At 44.2% G+C, this 19,323-nt stretch overlaps 1 protein-coding gene across 1 annotated transcript in view; it reads left to right on the top strand.

Annotated features, from left to right (window-relative positions):
* Positions 1-19,323, top strand: part of NELL2 (neural EGFL like 2) — a 290,204-nt gene that overhangs the window by 95,284 nt on the left and 175,597 nt on the right. The window contains exon 10 of the mRNA XM_006126494.4: positions 14,267-14,358. Within this exon, the coding sequence (XP_006126556.2) occupies positions 14,267-14,358 (92 nt within the window). The remainder of the gene's footprint in view (positions 1-14,266; positions 14,359-19,323) is intronic.

Raw genomic sequence — 19,323 nt, 5'->3', positions numbered from 1 at the left:
TTCTGATGTGATCTCCTAATTGTCTTTATACAATTGGGCTGTGTCTACACTGAGCCACTTATTCCGGAAAAGCAGCCGCTTTTCCGGAATAACTTGCCAGCTGTCTACACTTGCCGCTTGCTTTTCTGGAAAAGCAATGACGATCTACTGTAAAATTGTCAGTGTTTTTCCGGAAAATCTATGCTGCTCCCGTTCGGGCAAAAGTCTTTTCCGGAAAAACTGTTCCAGAAAAGGGCCAGTGTAGACAGTACAGTAGTCTTTTCTGCAAAAAAGCCCTGATAGCGAAAATGACGATTGGGGCTTTTTTCCGGATAAGCGCGTCTACATTGGCCACGGACGCTTTTCCGGAAAAAGTGCTTTTCCAGAAAAGCATCCTGCCAATGTAGACGCGCTTTTTCTGGAAATACTTATAATGGAAAACTGTTCCGTTTTAAGCATTTCCGGAAAAGGGTGACAGTGTAGACGTAGCCGTCCAAACTCTTTCTCTCCCAAACGCTCTGTGCTGCAGTCTAATGCAAAAGCTTTACTTCATGTGTCAAATCCATCTGTCTCTACTGTGCTGGCTCCAACAGTACTTCCTAGACTGCCACCCCAGTTGACATTTCTGCAAGCATCTCCTTTATAGACAATGATGTAATTGCTTTTTGGTTTGTGAAAGATGACACAAAGGCTACGTCTACACTGCAGAGTTTTTGTGCAAAAACGGCCATTTTTGGAAGACACTCATGGAGTGTCCTTACCTCAAGTACATTTTTGCACAAGAAAATTTACAGTGAATCGACAGAACAGAGTTTTTTTTTGCGGCATACGTATTCCTCTTTCTACGAGGAATAACTTCTTTTTGCACAAGAGTTATTGCGCAAAAAGGTGTGTGTGGACAGGCAGCAGGGGTTTCTTGTGCAAGAACAGCCTATCGAAAGACGCACAGGTGCCCTGGTGGTCATTCTGTTAATGGCAATCAGAGCTTTCTTGTGAGAGAGCGTCCATGCAAAGTGCTTTTCCGATGCACTTTTGCAGTTTGCTTCTCTTCCGCAAAAAGTTTCTTGCGCAAGAATCCTGCAGTGTAGACATAGCCAAAGAGTACTGAGACGAGCCTTCAGTTTAGGGGTAAGAGAAATGCCTAAGGAGTCTTTCTATTAGGAACAGGTGAGCACAATACATTTTATAATTTCTCCATAGTAGGCAAGGACCATGACATTATAAGAAACATTTCTATAAAGATATCTGTATTATTTTGGATTGACTCATCACCCCTTAAATCCCGGGCTTCATTTGCAACTTCGATTGCCTACATTAACCACCCTAGTTCGAACTAGGGTGGTAGTGTAGACATACCCATATATATAGTATTTAATTTCTGATCACTAGGAAATTTCAAATCAGATTTTCTCTGCTGAAGTTGCTGAAGCCTACATTTCCACTGTTATTTAACAAAGTTGAAAAGCTAGCATCAAATTTTCTATCTTGAAAACTAGAATCACTTTAAATTGTTAAAGGAGATAGCATAGAATAAGAATGGAAGAAGTTCATGATTCACAATCTACTCTGACAAAGCATCATATACTCAGGAAGTGAGCAAAGAAGAAATTTTATGAAACACCACAAAGGATAAATGAGAGAAGGAAAAGAACATTAACTTAATAGTGTCTTGGCATTAGATGGACAGAAATTCACAAAGGATGAAATGCACCATTGTGTAAATTTACAGGGATAAAGACTAGCAAAAGGGCTAGGTTCCAGTTACGCCCTCCAAATACGTAGGACATAAACCTACAGGATGACTACACAGCGCCACAAAGAGGATGCCAAAGAGGAAGCTATAAAATCGGCAGAAAAGAGCTAGACAATATTTTGTGGCAAACAGCTGATGGGGAAAGCTAAGAAGATTCCAAGAGTTAAAATATGTCAGAATTATGAAATCTCTCTCTTAAATTTTCAAATCAGTTTGTTGCTCCCCAGATGATGAGGAAGATGATTCAATAAGATGTATGGAATAGTTCACTGGCATCCTGAGTTACCCCTCTGTCACTTGGTGATAAGTTTAAAACAGAATTAGCTTAGGCACCACAGGGAAATGTGCACACACACCTCACAGCAATAAGCAAGTGACCTGGATAGCAAAGATAGCAAGAGTTGGGCTGCTTGTTTTGTGTCAAAAGAACAGCATGCTAAAAAGCACATGAAGGGATAGCATCACCTTGAGGTCAGTAAGGGGGAAAAGTTATTATGGAGGACAGATGATGGCTTGCCAATGAGCTATCAATAGCATACTGAATATAATATTCTGGTATGAGGTACAAACAGACATGAAGAATCCCTAATAGATTTCAAAGATTCCCTGCTCTTCTGCCTTTTTAGAAATTTCTGCTTGAAGTAGTTGTTTTCTAGATAGGGGCTTGGGAAGGTGATTGATTCAGTGAAATGGTGGGACAGATTAATTTGTGGTATAATTCTGTGACTTCATAGCTGTTGTCTGTGTGAGATTCCATCTGTGATAGAATCCCACCCAGATAATAACTATCAAGTCCCAGAACAATCAAGTATCAGGTAATTAGTCCGTTGGGAAAGGAGGAGTTTAGAAAATGAAATATGATGCGTGAGGGTCAAGGCCCCCCCCCCCCCTTGGGACTATTATCAGATGTGCTGAGATTCCACTGAACCTGCTTTCTCTGCTAGCTTGGGCCCTCGGTACCCTGTCTTATTGAATCAGACACGCAACATAGATGATTCAATAAGATGGATGGTAAAGTTCACTGACATCCGTGGCCATGCCCCCAAAACTACAGACTTTAACTGAAAACAACACAGGGAGATACTTGTCTCCTGCACTCAAGTACACAGCCCCTCTGGGAGTTGAACCCTAGATAAATCTGTCTTATGCTGTATGGTGATCTGTACAGTATAATTTCATGACATTTGCCCCCTTTCTAGATGTAAAGAGAGAGATGCACAGATTCCTTGCTCCCCAGATAGCAATTATTTATACTGGGTTTATTAATAATCAAAAGTAATTTTATGAAAAGTAGGATTTAACATAAGATATAGCACTCAGAGCAATGTCGGTTACTAAATAATACAAAACAGAACAGACAAGCTAAGCTTAATACACTAAGGGTATGTCTACACTACCACCCTAGTTCGAACTAGGAAGCCTAGTCCGAACTACCTCGTCCATGCCGCGTGTAGCCGCACTGCACGGAGTCCGCACTAGCGGACATTTAAAAATGGCGGCGCCCGGCTTTATGCAAATGAAGCCCGGGAAATTCAAATCCCGGGCTTCATTTGCAACTCCGGTTGCCTTCATTACCACCCTAGTTAGAACTAGGGTAGTAGTGTAGACATACCCTATGAGACTAGTTACTTGTAATATTTCACCTTCAAAGTTGTTCTAATAAGCTTTTTTCATGGACTAGAAAGCCTTCCAGCCTGGACCTAGTCCTTCCCTTAATTCAGTTTTAGATGTTTTCAGCAGTCGTCTTGGGTTGGGTAGCCAGAGAGGACTGACAACCTAGATTACTTCACTCTCTACTCTTAAATAGGTTTTGCATAAGGTGGGAATCCTTTGTTTTCAGTCTTAAGTTTCCCTCTGCTCTTGTGGAAAAATACAAAATCAAAGGTGGACTCCAGCATCAGGTGACATGACCACATGTCTTGGTAGGAACCACATAGCCCCATCTCCCAGGCTTATAGGAAAAACAAGTCCATTCACAGATCTTTGTTCTGAGTATTGGGCCATTAAGTTCCTTGAGTATTACTATTGGTCTTCACTTAGCATGACTTTATTAGAAACACAGGTTTATACTTCATATTTCTAACGTCAAAGAGAGGAATAATGCATGCATACAAATGATATAATCATATTCAGTAGATTACAAGCTTTCCAATGATATCTCCCATGAAGGATCTTGCATAAAGCATAGTTCAGTTATGGCATTAATAAGCATATTACCATAAAGAATATGGAATAGCCTATCACAATATGGCCCTCCAGAGAATTACCAATGGCAAACTAATCACTCATTCCTTCTGTGAAGTGTTTCGCTAGGTAACGATTAAATCTTGACTGGACTTTGCAGTTACAGAATTATGGTCCAGATGTTCATGTTCTTAGACTTCCTAAGCTAAATAAAAATATAAAGTTCCCATCATCATGGGTCACCTACAAACTTGTGACATCTGCTGGCAGAAGGAAGGAAAAACATGCTGTGTCCTGTATTGACAAGAAAGTAGGTCCAAGTGCCTTCTAAGGAAAGTGTGTGGGGGGGGGGGGGGGGAGAGAAAGTCTGGCACTAACACATTTTTGTGAATGTCAACAGACAAGCCTTTGGAGTTTCACAAAGTATGATGACAAACTGGAAAGAATCTACTTTTTTTTGTCATTCCTGATACACCCAGTATGCTGCTGCTTCTGTTCTCCTGGGGTGGCCCTGTTGGTGGATTAGCTTGGATGAAAGGATCAGGAATCTAGGTGCTGGTCCTCAGCACAAGAACTTTCTCACCTTCTTCCTCCTCAGGTGTATGTTCTCATTGAAGGGAACTGTCCAAATATTGTGGAATGGTTTGTGTCTCAACACTTCATATGACAACTCACCAGGTACTTTCAATTACCAAACATCCTTGATGGTCCAACATTTCATTCAACAAATCCCATCTCTCTGCTCAGAACCCCTCAGATGCTGTGTAACTAGTGGGGAGAGAGAGATTCCCCAAATCCCCTTTCTTTCATCTGATCCTTCTCTCTCCCCATTTCCCCCCATCTCATGGGCCATTAAGTTAGAAGGAAAGGGAATATAACTAGCTCTTCAGGCATTTCTTCAGCTCTAGACACAAGAAGTGGCTCAGAGCAATGGGTCATCCAGTATCACAAGCCAGTTCCATGTGCTTCAGAGGGAGTGAATAGAAGAGGCAGTTTATCAGATGTTCTAGAATGTGTTATCCATCCCCACGGGCTAGTAGTCAGAGATTTGCATGAGCCCATGATGTATCCTCTTACCTTCTTTGTTTTACACAGTATGGGAAATGGAGGAAACAAATGTTACAAGTAACACTTTTAGTATTAAAATGGTTTCAAAGTAAATCTACATTATATGTGCAACCCTCACTGACTTCAATTGAAGAAATTTTTTGCAGATAACTCCTTGTGTTTGTGCTGAAAACGAACCTCCTACGTACTCTAAATATGAACATTAGACTTTAGAGCATATGTTTTTGGGTATGTTTCCTTGACAGTGATGTTCAGACGTGTGATGGCTCAATAATGGTGCAATTTTTTGCAATTATATGTTATATCAAATTATTATTATAAAATAAATATTCCCTTGGCTATTATTAACACAAAAGAAAATGTTAGAAATTGACGTGATTAATTCTCAATTCCATACTATCATTAGTGAACACTGAAGATAATATTTCTTAGTGTGAAAGTTCAATTAAAAATGTATACATACCTTAAATAGTCTGCTACAGATTGCAAGAGTAAATACATATTTATTAAAATTTTGGGACATTTCTTTGGAAAATCCTCATGTTTTTCTACTTAGTTCTTTGGCATTTCTAATTGATGTATTTCAACAGAATAGTACATAAAAGTCATTTATTTTAAGTTGGTTGTGTGAAAAATTTTTTAAATGAGATTTCATTTTTCAGTCTGTGATGAAGTGCATTCATCTGTAAATGAAAACATTTAGAAAGCTTTTATAATGACATTATTTTAATAATTTTCTAATTTACATTAATGTGCTTACATGTTCAAAGGCAGACCACTTTTCTTTAGTATATTTCACATTTCCGTGTGGTGTTAGAGAGATCAGTAAAGACATGTCTACACAGCAGTGTTATTTTGAAATAACAAAGTGAGCACCTACACAGCAAGCCCATTATTTCAAAATAATTTCGAAATAACAGGCTTCTTATTTCAACTTCTGTAACCTCTATTTTATGAGGAATAATGCCTATTTCAAAATAGTTATTTTGAAATAGGGTGTGTGTAGACAGTGCAGCTGAAGTTATTTCAAAATTATTGGTCTCTAGAGCTTCTCCCAGGTGCCCTGCTGGCCACTCTGACCACAGTCATCAGAACTCTATAGTTTCCCTTCCCCTGCAACCCTTAAAGGTGCAGCCATGGGATTATGGCACAAAGGGCTTATGGCACAAAGCAGGCCCTGCTCGCACCATGCCAAACAGCAGAGCACTGACTGCTTTCACTGCTGCCATGACAGATCCCCATGCTCCCTCTGAGCCCTCCCACTGCTGCAAGGGACTAGGCAACCACCTCTCAAGCCACTGCCTGGGGATGAAAGAGAAGGGTGCCCTTGTGGACTGAGGTGGAGATTCTGAATCTCACCGAGATCTGGGAGGAACACTCCAACTTCCAGGATCTCAGCATCAGATGGCAAAATGCAGATGTCTACACCCATATGGCCGACAGCCTGGTCCAGAGAGGGCACAGCTGCACTCTGGCCCAGGTGCGAATGAAAATAAAAGAACTTTGGCAGGCCTAAACCAAGTCCAGGGAAAGAAGTTCCCAATTGAGAGTGGCAGCTCAGACCTGACACTTCTTCATCCAGCTGGATGGCATCCTGGAAGGGGGGAAGGTTGCCTTCCCTCCCTTCGTCATCCACTTCAACCTGGATACGCCTGTTGTCAGCCTCCCGGAGGGCATGGCTGTAGAGTAGGATGACAAGGATGACTATGAGGAGAAGGTGGTCAGCACAGACAACCATGCCCACCATCCATGAAGTCAGCCTGTCTGTGGCACCTCCCAGGATGTCAACCAGGGCTCGGACGAGGCTGGGGAAGGAGCATCAGGTAAGTTGCATTACTTTCCCTGGACACATGTGGAGGGAGATGGCGGGTGGTGAGGGGCTGCACACTCCTCACCCAGCCTTCTCAGTCTGAGGATCTCACAGCAGCCTGTGCACATTGGTGCACATGGAGTGCCAGTCTGGAACACACAGCTGCAATGAGGCAGCCGCTCTGGAACCTAGCGCTCCTGCTCACGGGATTTCTGGAGACGCCTGCTTTACTCCTGACCGTACAGTGGGACACCTTCCCACCGCAAGCCCCCACTAGGGAAGATGGGGTCACAAACACACACATAGCAGTGCTGCACACGGCAAATGGGCATGTCTGCATTCCTGAGCCAGCATGCATTCCTGGGCCAGCACTGCAAGACAGAAGACACCAGTCCCCTGCCAAGGGAGCCTGCCAGGAGGGCAAGAGGGAGGAAGTGGAGGGGACCCCAGCAGCATCATGGCAAGCTTCCAAATAGTGATGGTGGGCTACTGGAGGGGATGGTGGGTCTCATGAAGGTGTCCCATCGCTGGAGGACAGGGGCGAGCTACTCGCAGACCTCCAGGAAGGTGTCCTTCTACATACCGAAATTCTGGAGCATTGCTGGTTGTCCCACTGCTCCATACGATGCGGTCCCACCAGTCAGAACTGGTGTCCTGTTGCCAGAAGCAGCGGTGCATGGTCTTCAGGGGAGGGTGGAGGACCTGTGCTGCATGAACAATGCATAGAGAGAGGAGAGGAGGTGCCCTGCAATGAGCTGGGGGTCCTGTTTCTGCAGAGCAAAAAAGGCAGCCTACAGCAACTACACCAGGGGATGCAACATGAAGTCTAAGAGCCGGCAACTGCTTTGAGGCAGGTCTGGCTCCATGGCTGGAGTGCTGTGGTCTCTGCAAGGATAACCAGAACAGGCAGTGAAAAGGCTTTGCTGTCCTTCAAGGAGGTAGGCAAAGGAGAGGAGCCCAAGACATGATTGTACAGGGGGGTCTCTTTAAGCATGAGCCTCAGATAGCCTCAGGCAGCAGCTCCAGGAAGTGAGTGCTGTCCTGATGCCCTGCCTGAAGTACTTCTGGGGGGCTTTAAATGCGATTCAGGCCCCAATCAGTTTGGATGCTCTATTTCAAAATAGCGCAGTGCTATTTCAGTGGGCATTAGTAGTGTGGACACTCTGTTTCAAAATAAGCTATTTTGGAGTTTTTATTCCGAAATAGCTTATTATGAAATAAACATGCAGTGTAGACATAGCCTAACACAGCTATGAAATTTCTTATATGTGTATGCTAATCTAACATCAAGCTTGACATTTTAATAGAACAAAAGCAAGGAGACTTACATGTGGATGTTATAAGCTCAATCCTCTTTCTGTTGGAATAATCAATAGCTGTGGGATAAAATTCTAGCCCTCCTGAAGCAAATGGGAGTTTTAACAGTGGGACCAGGATTTCACCGTTTGACTTAGGAAGGCCTGGAGCAGGCCCTACTTTATGGTTAGGGGGCTGTGTGTGTGTATATATAATATGTAAAATAGAATCTAAACTATTATAAAAGGAGAGGTGTCTGTCACACCGTCTGTCTCAGAGAACATTTGAGAATACACTGCAAGACTTCAGAAGTTTCTAGAAAAAGCCAGAATGAGTGAGAAATGATGAGTTTGGGGAACTCTGCCCTTTGGCAGGAGCAGGTGCTGTGGCACATGGCCAAGAGGGCTGCGTTGGGTGAGGTGCGGCTGGGGCCCCTCCCCTCTGGCTGCCATTGGTGAGGGCTCAGGGCAGAGCTTGGCGCCTCCCCAGCAAGTAGCCAGCAGGTGCGGCAGGGAGCTGGGCGGTAGTCACACCATGCAGACCTGTGCCCACTGGACTGGGCGGCTCATGGGCTGGGGCACCATGCTGCTCCTGCGTTCGGGGGGCTGCCTGTCTGGCAGGTGGGAGCAGGGCGAAGGTGAGGGGCAGTCCTTCATGGTCTATTGAGTAGCTGCTGCCGCCGCACAATGATTCCTCCAAGTGGCACATCGGGCCCAGGGACAAAAAGAAGTGGGAGATGCTGTGAACGGTGGGGCTGGCGGTAAGTCCCTGCCTGCCACACTCTACCCATCCCTCTGTTAGCCCCCCTTCGGTCTTCTCCGGGTCTTCCTGTACCCTGACCTCCCTGCACCTGCCCCCTGCTCCACCCACTTGCCCACTGCACCTTGTCGCCACCTCCTCCCATCTCTGCCATCCCTCAGCCCACTGCACTGCAGCCATGAAGCGGGGCTCAGCTAGTAATTATAATTTAGATTATATAGCATCCAAATTGTGATCTAGTTCATATGGTTTACACATACTAGATCTGTTTAATGGACTGGTACAATGTGAATGCTTGTTTCTGAGTTGCATTTGAGGGATTGTTCTTAGGTAATACCTGGGTGTGGAAGTGAGAGAAATGGTAGTTTTTTAAAACCTGTTTTACTATTTGAATGAAACACACTCCACAGATGGAGAGAAATTGTTTGGAGCTGAAGGAAATCTAAATATCTGTGCAATGGAATGGCATTAAGAAAAGGAAATTTAAGATGAAAAGCAAGGACATTACCTCACAGTAAAAGCTTTTACATAGGGGAGATTATTCCACTAACAAATGCTGGAAGCACCCTCAAGCAAGTTATTTAAGAGAGGACTGGACAAAGCACTGTAAAACATTCAGTATGAACAATTCTGTACTGTCAGAGAGATGGATTAGATGATTTAAGGCCTAATTCAGAACCTTCTGATGCTAATGGGAAACTTTCCATCAACTTCAGTTGGCTTTGGATCAGGTCCCTAAACGGCTCTCTGACATCTTATTCTAATATGCCCTGGTTATTTTTTTTAAAACAAATCAGTAATTAAAAGGATTTGAATCATGTTATTCCCATGATGCTAGCAAATGGACCACATGAATATATGGAGCACTACCGGGATACTAGTGCATTCACTGGAATCATAACGTGCATTCTGTTCATTCATGTCCTTTGATACTGACCCTTAATAAGGCTTTTATGATGTTGGTCTTGCCTCCTTCATATGTAACTGTGTAGCAGGAGTAGACTTGTATTGAATTAGAATTATATTCTTAGACATTAGGAAAGCTCTCAGAATCCTTCTCCATTTCTCTCTGCTAATCAATCAAATAAGTCAATAACCAAATAGGGACTGAATTTCATCCAACTATGTTACTAGGTATTATTTTTTTCATCTAGTTATGCTGTTCCACAAATCTGGAAATTGTTTTTGCATCAATGATTAGTAAATTAGACGTTTCTTCTTTAACCTAGTATTTAAAGCCTTATATCTATTACTGTTTGATTATTGCCATTTAAGTTCTGCCAGTGTCCTAAGCAACACAAAATAGAGGACTATGTAGCACTTTAAAGACTAACAAGATGGTTTATTAGATGATGAGCTTTCGTGGGCCAGACCCACTTCCTCAGATCAAATAGTGGAAGAAAATAGTCACAGCCATATATACCAAAGGATACAATTTAAAAAAAGTGAACACATATGAAAAGGACAAATCACATTTCAGAACAGAAGAGGGATGCGGAGGGGGGGGGGGAAGGAAGGTGAATGCCTGTGAGTTAATGATATTAGAGGTGGGGAAGGGTAGATGTCTGTGAGTTAATAGTGTTAGAGGTGATAATTAGGGAAGCTATCTTTGTAATGGGTAAGATAGCTGGAGACTTTGTTCAGGCCTCCACGGAGAGTGTCGAATTTTAGCATGAATGCCAGTTCAGAGGATTCTCTTTCAAGTGCAGATTTGAATGTCTTCTGAAGTAGGATTCAGGTGAGTAGGTCATTGAGACAGTGTCCTTTCTGGTTGAAATGGCAAGCAACTGTTTTTTCTTTGTGATCCTGTCTAATGTCTGTTTTGAGGGCATTGATTCTTTGGTGAAGTGTCTGAGACGTTTGTCCAATGTACATAGCAGACGGACACTTTCTGCACATAATAGCATAGATTACATTTCTGGAGGCGCAGGAATATGTATTCTTGATCTTATAACTCACTTGGTTAGGCCCAATAATGGTGTCAGCAGAGTGAATATGTGGACAAGGCTGACAACGGGGTTTGTTGCAAGGGAAAGTACCAGGGTTGGTATTAGTGTGGTATGTCCTGTGGTTGTTGGTAAGAATCATCTTGAGGTTAGGTGGTTGTCTATAGGAGACTATGGGTCTGTCTCCCAGAGCTTCTTGGAGTTTAGTGTCCTGTTCCAGTATAGGCTGTAATTTATTGATAATGTGTTGGACAGGTTTAAGTTGGGAGCTGTAGGTGATGACAAGTGGTGTTCTATTGTTGGTTTTCGTGGGTCTGTCTTGTAGTAGATGGTTTCTAGGTATTCGTGTGGCTCTTTCAATTTGCTTTTTTATTTCTCCGGGTGGGTAGTTGAGGTTTATAAATGCTTGGTAGAGATCCTGAAGTTTCTGGTCTCTGTCAGTGGGATTAGAGCAGATGCGGTTGTATCGAAGGGCTTGGCTATAGATGATGGATCGTATGGTGTGTGCTGGATGGGAGCTGGAAGCATGTAGGTAACTGTATGAGTCCGTGGGTTTTCTATATAGGGTGGTGTCTAATTTTCCATTGTTGATTTGTACTGTGGTGTCCAGGAAATGGATCTCTCGTATGGAATGGTCCAGGCTGAGGTTAATGGTGGGGTGTAGGTTGTTGAAATCTCTGTGGAATGTCTCCAGTGTTTCTTGGCCATGCGTCCAGATCATAAAGATGTCATCGTCAGCCTTATTCATAATGACCACAGCACCACCTTTGTCAGCTGGTTTGGTTATAATGTCCAGGTTGTTTTTGAGACTCTGGACGGCATGTTGTTCAGCGTGGCTGAGATTGTGTGTCGCTTGTTGTTGTTTGCGAATAATGTCAGTCTGTGCGTTGTTGCGGAAGCTTTGTATATAGAAATCCAGATTGTAATTCCGACCATCAGGGGCAGTCAATATAGAATTATTCTTCCTTTTGTGTTGATAGGGGGGATCTGGTAGGTCAGATTGGTATTCATTGGTGGTTTGGAAATATTCTCAGAGGCGGAGGCGGCGAAAAAAAGCTTCAAGGTCACCACAGACTTGTATCCAGTTTGTGGGGGACGTGGGGCAGAAAGAGAGACCCCTGGACAAGAAAAACTCTTCTGCTGGATTGAGTTTGTAGCTGAAGAGGTTAACAATATTATCCGGTGGGTTGAGGTTGTTGCTGTTGTAGCCTGTGGTGTGGAGCAGTTTGGACAATTTATTGTCTTTTCTTTGTTGTAGGGAATAGAAGTGTGTATAGTAGATTTCTTGTCTGGTGGAACAAAAGTCTTGCAAGGTGTCAGTTGGTGTGGATGTTTGTCTTGAAATGAGATTCTCTAAGTCGGAAATGTCATTCTTGATGTTTTTCTCTTTCTTGTATAAAATGCTTAGCAGGTGATTCCTTAATTTCTTGGATAGTGTGATGCAGAGTCTTTCACTGTAGTCAGTGCAGTATGTTGATCTTAATGGATTGTTCACTTTCAGTCCTTTATGTACGATGTCCATCTTCTTGCACTAGGATAGAAAGATGATGTCTGTCTGTATCTGTGCAAGTTTCTTCATATGGTTGATGGATTTCCATTCCAAACGGCTAAATGTAGTGCCTTGCATGTAGAATAGTGATAGAAATGTAGCCGTGTTAGTCTGGTGTAGCTAAAACAAAATACAGGACTATGTAGCACTTTAAAGACTAACAAGATGGTTTATTAGATGATGAGCAACACAGACATATAAGATTTTATATTTCTTGTATTTTCACTATTTAGTCTTTATAGTTTTCCACATAATAATTGTAATAGCTCTCTCCTTTTAAAAGGAAAAAAGTTGTGTGAAAACATTGTATATAAACTTTTACATACTAAAAAAGGTACTCTCTAAGCAATTTGGTGCAACCATGATATATGGTTGATATATATCCATGCTATTTGAGAGTAATAGGTCCAATCCTGGTTTCAGTACAAGTAAATCATGTGCAATGAACATCTGTTCTGAAATTATAAAATATAATTTAAAAATAAACATAAATAATGAAGAAAATGAGGTAGCAATAGTGAACTTTTGAATACATACCTGGAGTGGTTAAATATCAGAGCTAAAATAACAAATAACATATTCAATTTCAGTGATTTCCCATCATGCAGTAGCATCCTATGGTGGTTTATGAACATCCTGTGTGTATGGAAAAGAGAGGGTTAGTGGGTATGTGCACACCTGTTTAGTCTGCTTATCTATCACCAAGCATACTATCCTGGTGTTTAAGGACCATAGCAAAGGTGATAGCCCCAGTACATGGCGCAAGACCTAACTGAGTTAACCGAGTGGCTCATTGATACAAGACAGCAGGACTTAATGGCCAGAGTCAACAGAGCAGTCATTTGGTGCAGAACTGTGTGGCCTAATATCTAGCACCTGAGGGGTCACCAGTAAAAGAGGGTGTTAGTAGCCCAGGCAAAAGGACACAGGCCCATCCAACTACACCAACTTACCCTCCGTGCTGGGCTCTAGCAGTGGCAGAATAGTCCAATTCTAGTTCAGTGTGGAATCCTACCAAAACATGCAGAGCTTATCTGATGGGCAGATACCACTGCATCATGTTCCTTAGGTCACTTACTGCCATTGTCTCTGGTGAGGCATTTCACGAGGCTTTGGGTCTCCAGGTCTGTAACACAAGTGCTTCCAGGGGTTCCATCAATCTTAGGGGGGTCTAAGCTGGCATTTGGGGCCTCTAATCTCTGCAGGCAGGGGCGTCTTCAGGAGGAGCTTCCTGCACAGGTTCTTCCCCTCCAGTCACCTACACAGAATGATCTGGGCTTTCTCCCTTTATACTGCTGAAGCATCTGGCCCATGCCCAGTCTGACTTAGGGGGCAGGACTTCCGCCACCCATAATATGGATTTAACTCTGTTGTAGTGTTGTGGCAATTGCGATGGGAAGCACACCCCATTACACATTCTCAAGAAACTGACTTTCCATCCATCTGTCCCACTCCTAACGTCCTCCTCTTTTTCACCTGTAAATCTTCAGATGCGCACTTTAGACTGTCTACCTTGACTTGCCTTCTATAGACTGTCTACCTTGACTTGCCTTCTACTAAATCCCCTTTAACCTGGTTTCTACCTTCTGCATTTGGCTGAAAATGCTCTTAGTATGGTCATCAGTGATTTGTTCATATCTAAGACTTGTGGCGTCTGTTGTTTTTTTTTTTTTTGCTTTCTTTAAAGCTCTGTTTTTTCTTGACACCTTTTTCTCTCCTAGATTTTGTCCTTCTCCCCTTGTGGCTCTTTTTTTTGTTTGTTTGTTTGCTTTTATCCAAACTCCTGTGTCCTGGAATGGAATATGCTCGTTGTTGAATCACTTAATTTTGAAATATGCATAGATTTAAGAAAATAAAACAATTTTATAGCTAGAGTACTGAAAACTTTCTTACTCAAATCATTGTTTTGTTTTATCCTAAAGCGGTGTGCATATTTGAAGGCAGAACTTACTTTGAAGGACAAAGAGAAACAGTGTATTCAAATTCAGGGGACTGTGTTCTTTTTGAGTGCAAGGTAAGAATACATTGATGGAACTCTCTTTTCTTTCAATACATGTTTAAAATGTCTTATAATGTCCCAATAATTAAAAATGCATATGTATCTACTGTGAAAAGTGACTTTTAAAGGGGCATCCATGCTTACAGGGAGCATGTGTGATATTGAGTCACAGACACACTAAACACGCAGCCTTGACCTGTCCCTTTACCAAGTAGGGCAAGATGCTTCAGTGTGCTTTTCTGTGTGGAAAGTGTACAGAGAGATAGTGTGGTGGAATGTTACTCTGCTTCATTAGGTGTGGAGCTTGCTATTGGTTTGAGAAATGCATACTTCAGTGTGGAGCTGAAGAACGGTGTGTTTAGTGGAGGGAAGAGACCTGTCTGCTAATGGTAATGTTGTTTCCAAGTGCAACTGTCATATGCAAGAGCAAATACATTCCACAAGGTCTGAGTTGGAAGAAACTGTGCTACCAAACAGAATTGGAGCAAAGATTCTCCCTGCTCCAGCCCCTTAAAGATCTGGATGTCAGATAAATGTGGCAGGCAATACTTCAGCCTCAGTGCTAGGGCTGGTGCTTCTCCTGAATCTACAAGACCTTTTCCCCATTTGTGTCCTTTGACCTCACACTCACCTGCATCAGGATATTGTGCCAGAGCTGCTTTCTGGGCCACTTCACTGTAGCTTTATGACTTTAAGATTATAATTTGTCAATAAATCTGTTTTAGAAATGATGTCTATAGACGAAGGGATACATGCTGTTAGCATTAGTCATTGGGAGTAGTGCCTTACCTCTCTACTAGGGTATGTCTACACTACAGCACTAATTCGAAGTAACTTAGTTCGAATTAGCTAATTCGAACTAAGCTAATTCGAATTAGTGCATCTAGACTTAAAAACTAGTTAGAATTAGCATGTCCACACTGAGTGGACCCTGAACCGAGGTTAAGGCTGGCCGGAAGCAGTGCTGGCAGGGCATCAGATTAGGACTTAGAGCGTGGAGCTGCTGTCTCAGGCTAGCCGAGGGCTGTGCTTAAAGGGTCCCGACCCCCACCCCAGACAGACAGTTCTCAGGGGTTCCCCGCTTGCTAAGCAGTCCTGGCTTGGAGTGCCCTTAGTGCCCACACTCGGCACATCACAGCACTCGGCCATCAGCCCGGCTGCATTTGCTGCAGGCTGCCATCCGGAGGGCGGGTCAATCAAGGGCCTTCAGGAGAGCTTGCACCCCGAGGAGCCCACAGAGCCAGCCCAGTCCTCCCCATCGGTGGCTCGTACCCCATTCCTCCCTCACCTCCTTCCACTTACCCCTCCGTATCCCCCCTTCCTGATGTACAAAATAAAGGACACATGTGTTCAAAAATAGAATCTCTCTTTATTGAACAAAACTCGGGGAGACTGGGAAAAGGAGGTGGGAGAGGGGAAGAGAGAGGGTGGGACAGGGGAGGGCAACTACAATATCAGGGGTTTGGAACAGGTCCCATATGAAGAAAGGCTAAAGAGACTGGGACTTCTCAGCTTAGAAAAGAGGAGACTGAGGGGGAATATGATAAAGGTCTATAAAAGCACGAGTGGGGTGGAGAGGGTGCATCAAGAAAAGTACTTCCTTAGTTCCCATAATAGAAGGACTAGAGGACACCAAATGAAATGAATGGGTAGCAGGCTTCAAACTAACAGACAGTTCTTCTTCACAAAGCAAAGAGTCAACCTGTGGAACTCCTTGCTGCAGGAGGCTGTGAAGGCTACAACTAGAACAGAGTTTAAAGAGAAGTGAGATAAAGTCATGGAGGGTGGGTCCATGGATTGGTATTAGCCAGGGGGTAGGAATGGTGTCCGTGGCCTCTGTTTGTGGAAGGCTGGAGAGGGATGGCACGAGACAAATGGCTTGGTCATTGTTTCGGTCCATCCCCTCCAGGATCCCTAGTGTTGGCCGCTGTCGGCAGACAGGCTACTGGTCTAGATGAACCTTTGGTCTGACCCAGTACGGCCATTCTAAGCTCAGGGTCAGGGATCTCACTGGACCACCCTGATTTTCATGCACACCTGCTCCTGGGTGGCCAGGCTGGCAGCTATCCTGCCCTAGACGGCCACTTTCCTGTGCCTAGTGCGGAGGTCGTGGATGAGGTCCACGATCTCCACAGTAGACCAGGTGGGCGCCCGCCTCTTGCGGATCTGGGCAGGCTCCCGGGAGCCGCCAGCCTGGTCCCAGGAAGAGGCGGAGGGCTGAGTGGCAGCGGGTGGCTGGCTCGAGCCGTGCCAGGTGCAGGGTCTGCTGGTTGGGTGCTGGCAGGCTTGCACCTGGCACGGGCACCGTAGCCAGCCCATGCCCCTGTAAGGGCTCCGGGGCCGGGATGGGGGCAGAAGAGTTTCCCTGGTGGTGCCCAGAGTGGCCACCAGGGAAAGCTGGGGACGGCTAGCCTCCCACTAGTTCGAATTAAGTGGCTACACAGCCCTTAATTCGAACTAGTTAATTCGAACTAGGCGTTAGTCCTCGTAAAATGAGGTTTACCTAGTTCGAATTAAGCGCTCCGCTAGTTCGAATTAAGTTCAAACTAGCGGAGCGCTAGTGTAGCGCCTATCAAAGTTAATTCGAACTAACGTCTGTTTGTTCAAATTAACTTTGTAGTGTAGATGTACCCCCAGTCACATTGAAATCAAGGGGCAAGGCATTTGGGGAGGGCATAAACCAGCTGCTAGAGAAATAGGCTCTGAAATAATTCTGAGAATATAGCTTAATCCACTCTACAGTTTTACGGTCTGTGAATTGCTATTTTCAACACTGATCCCTGTTGGTGATCCGTCTGTATATGAATAACAACGAGTAAAGTCTGCATGAGGCCACATTATATTTATTTCATTTAGAAATTATGAGGTCACATTAGTGAACACAAAGAGCCAGCACACCTGGCTTGACTCTGCCTGACTATTGGCAAGTTTGTACCTATTTGGCCACCTTACTTGTCATTGACTGTGCTGCCAGAAATGTAGTATGGTGACTTTGTTGATAAAAATTCTCAGTTTCAAGCCCCAGAAAACTTATTGCTGCCAACAGCAACACTAGGAAAGACATTTCAGAGCAACAAATCCACATACTGTCAGAAGTGTAGGTAAAATGGGGACGCAAAGGCAGATGCTGTTTTATTACACACATATTTCTACACATAGTAGAATCTAGATAATGACCTCTGCTCAAGAGAGACTTGAGAGTGATGGCACAGTTACCGATTTCTTGCTTGTAGATTAGTGTTGATGTTATCAGGGCAGTTTAGGGAATTTCCCCTTCTGGATTTTGTTATGCATAAACATGGAAAAAATCACTTTTCTACTTTTTTCTTTTTTTTTAAGCATGTATTTTCCTATTCAACTCTGAAAAAAACAAACCAAACCAAAACGAAAAAAAACAAAACCAAAAACAAATAGAAACTCTGCAACATTTCTGTTGTGTTTAGTACAGGTTGGTCCTCCTTGGTCTGGCATCCTCAGGACCTGGCAAGTCCTGAAACAGGCAGTATGCTGGACCAGGGGAGGTCAATTCTCCACTGCTGGCTGCCCTGCTCCTGGGCTCCCAAGGCTGGGGCTCCCACTCTGCTGCTGCTCATTGCCATCAGAGTTCCCCAGGTTCTGGACAGGACCTCCTGGCTGCTTTTGGCCCTGCCACTGTTCCTGAGATTCCATTCCGGGGCCACCTGGCCACCACCAGCCCCGCTCAGAAGGTGCCAGCCCCACTGCCACTGGGAATTCCCCGGGGAGCCAAGACTCTCCTGCTGCTTCCTGGCTCCGCTGCTTCAGGGGGTCTCTGGTGGCCCATCCCTGCCACTGCCGGGGATTCTCTGGGTTCTCCTGCAGGGGCTCTCCAGCTGCCTGGCCCCATTGACACCAGAGGTTCCCTGGCCCACTGCCGTTGGGGTTCCCTGGCTGGGGCAGGGGCTCCCGCCCACCGTCTAGTCCTGCTAATGCCAGGGGTTCTCTGGTTGAGGTGAGGCTCCTCATCTCCACCTGGCCCTGCTGATGCTAGTGGTTCCTGCTGGGCTGGGGCTACCCATCCCCAAATTCTCCGCCTGGCTCCCACTTGCTCCTCCAAGGATCTTTGGTCCAGCAACATCCATGGCCCTGCCAGACCACAAATGTTGCCAGACCAGAGAGTCCCTGGATTTGGGAGGTATAACCTGTAATAGACCAGATTGTTATAATGGCCAATCTTCAGCATGCACTCTAAGGGTACGTCTACACTAGCCCCCTAGATCTAGAGAGGCTAATGAGGGCGACCCGGAATTGCAAATCAAGCCCGGGATTTAAATATCCTGCGCTTCATTTGCATGTTCCCGGCTGGTCGCCATTTTAGAAATTGACTAGCCCAAAGTAACTGCCCGCGTCTGCACGCGGCAGTGAAATGGGATTCTGGAATAAAGCCCCTAAATCGAATTAGGTGGTAAACCTCATTCCACGAGGAATACCACCTAATTTGATTTAGGGGCTTTATTCCAGAATCCCGTTTCACTGCTGCGTGTAGACACGGGCAGTTACTTCGGGCTAGTCAATTTCTAAAATGGCGACCAGACGGGAACATGCAAATCAAGCGAGGGATATTTAAATCCCGGGCTTGATTTGCAATTCCGGGTTGCCCACATTAGCCTCCCTAGATCGACATAAGGGGCTAGTGTAGACATATCCCAACATAAATTTGTTCACTTTGAGGTGGTTTGATTATTGTGAATGACATACAGTATAGTTCAAGATTTAGTTTATTGGTGCAGGTTCTGGTTTCATTTTGGTAATGTGCTATGGTATCTGGGAAGATCATTCAGTGAAGACTGAACAATGGTTTCTGATGCTTACTATTTTGGTTATCATGGCTCATCCTCACTTTTTGTCTTGGGAAAATAATTTTAAATTAAACATCAACTATATAACAATGGCATATGCAATGCAATCCATTAGGAGTGTTCCGTACACAGATCTGTATATTCTGAGAACATTTCTTGAATT

This window comes from Pelodiscus sinensis, chromosome 1 (genome assembly GCF_049634645.1).
Source record: "Pelodiscus sinensis isolate JC-2024 chromosome 1, ASM4963464v1, whole genome shotgun sequence".
NCBI classification, from domain to species: domain Eukaryota; kingdom Metazoa; phylum Chordata; order Testudines; family Trionychidae; genus Pelodiscus; species Pelodiscus sinensis.
The sequence above is the reverse complement of the archived record's forward strand: the minus strand, read 5'-3'. Positions and strand labels throughout refer to the sequence as shown.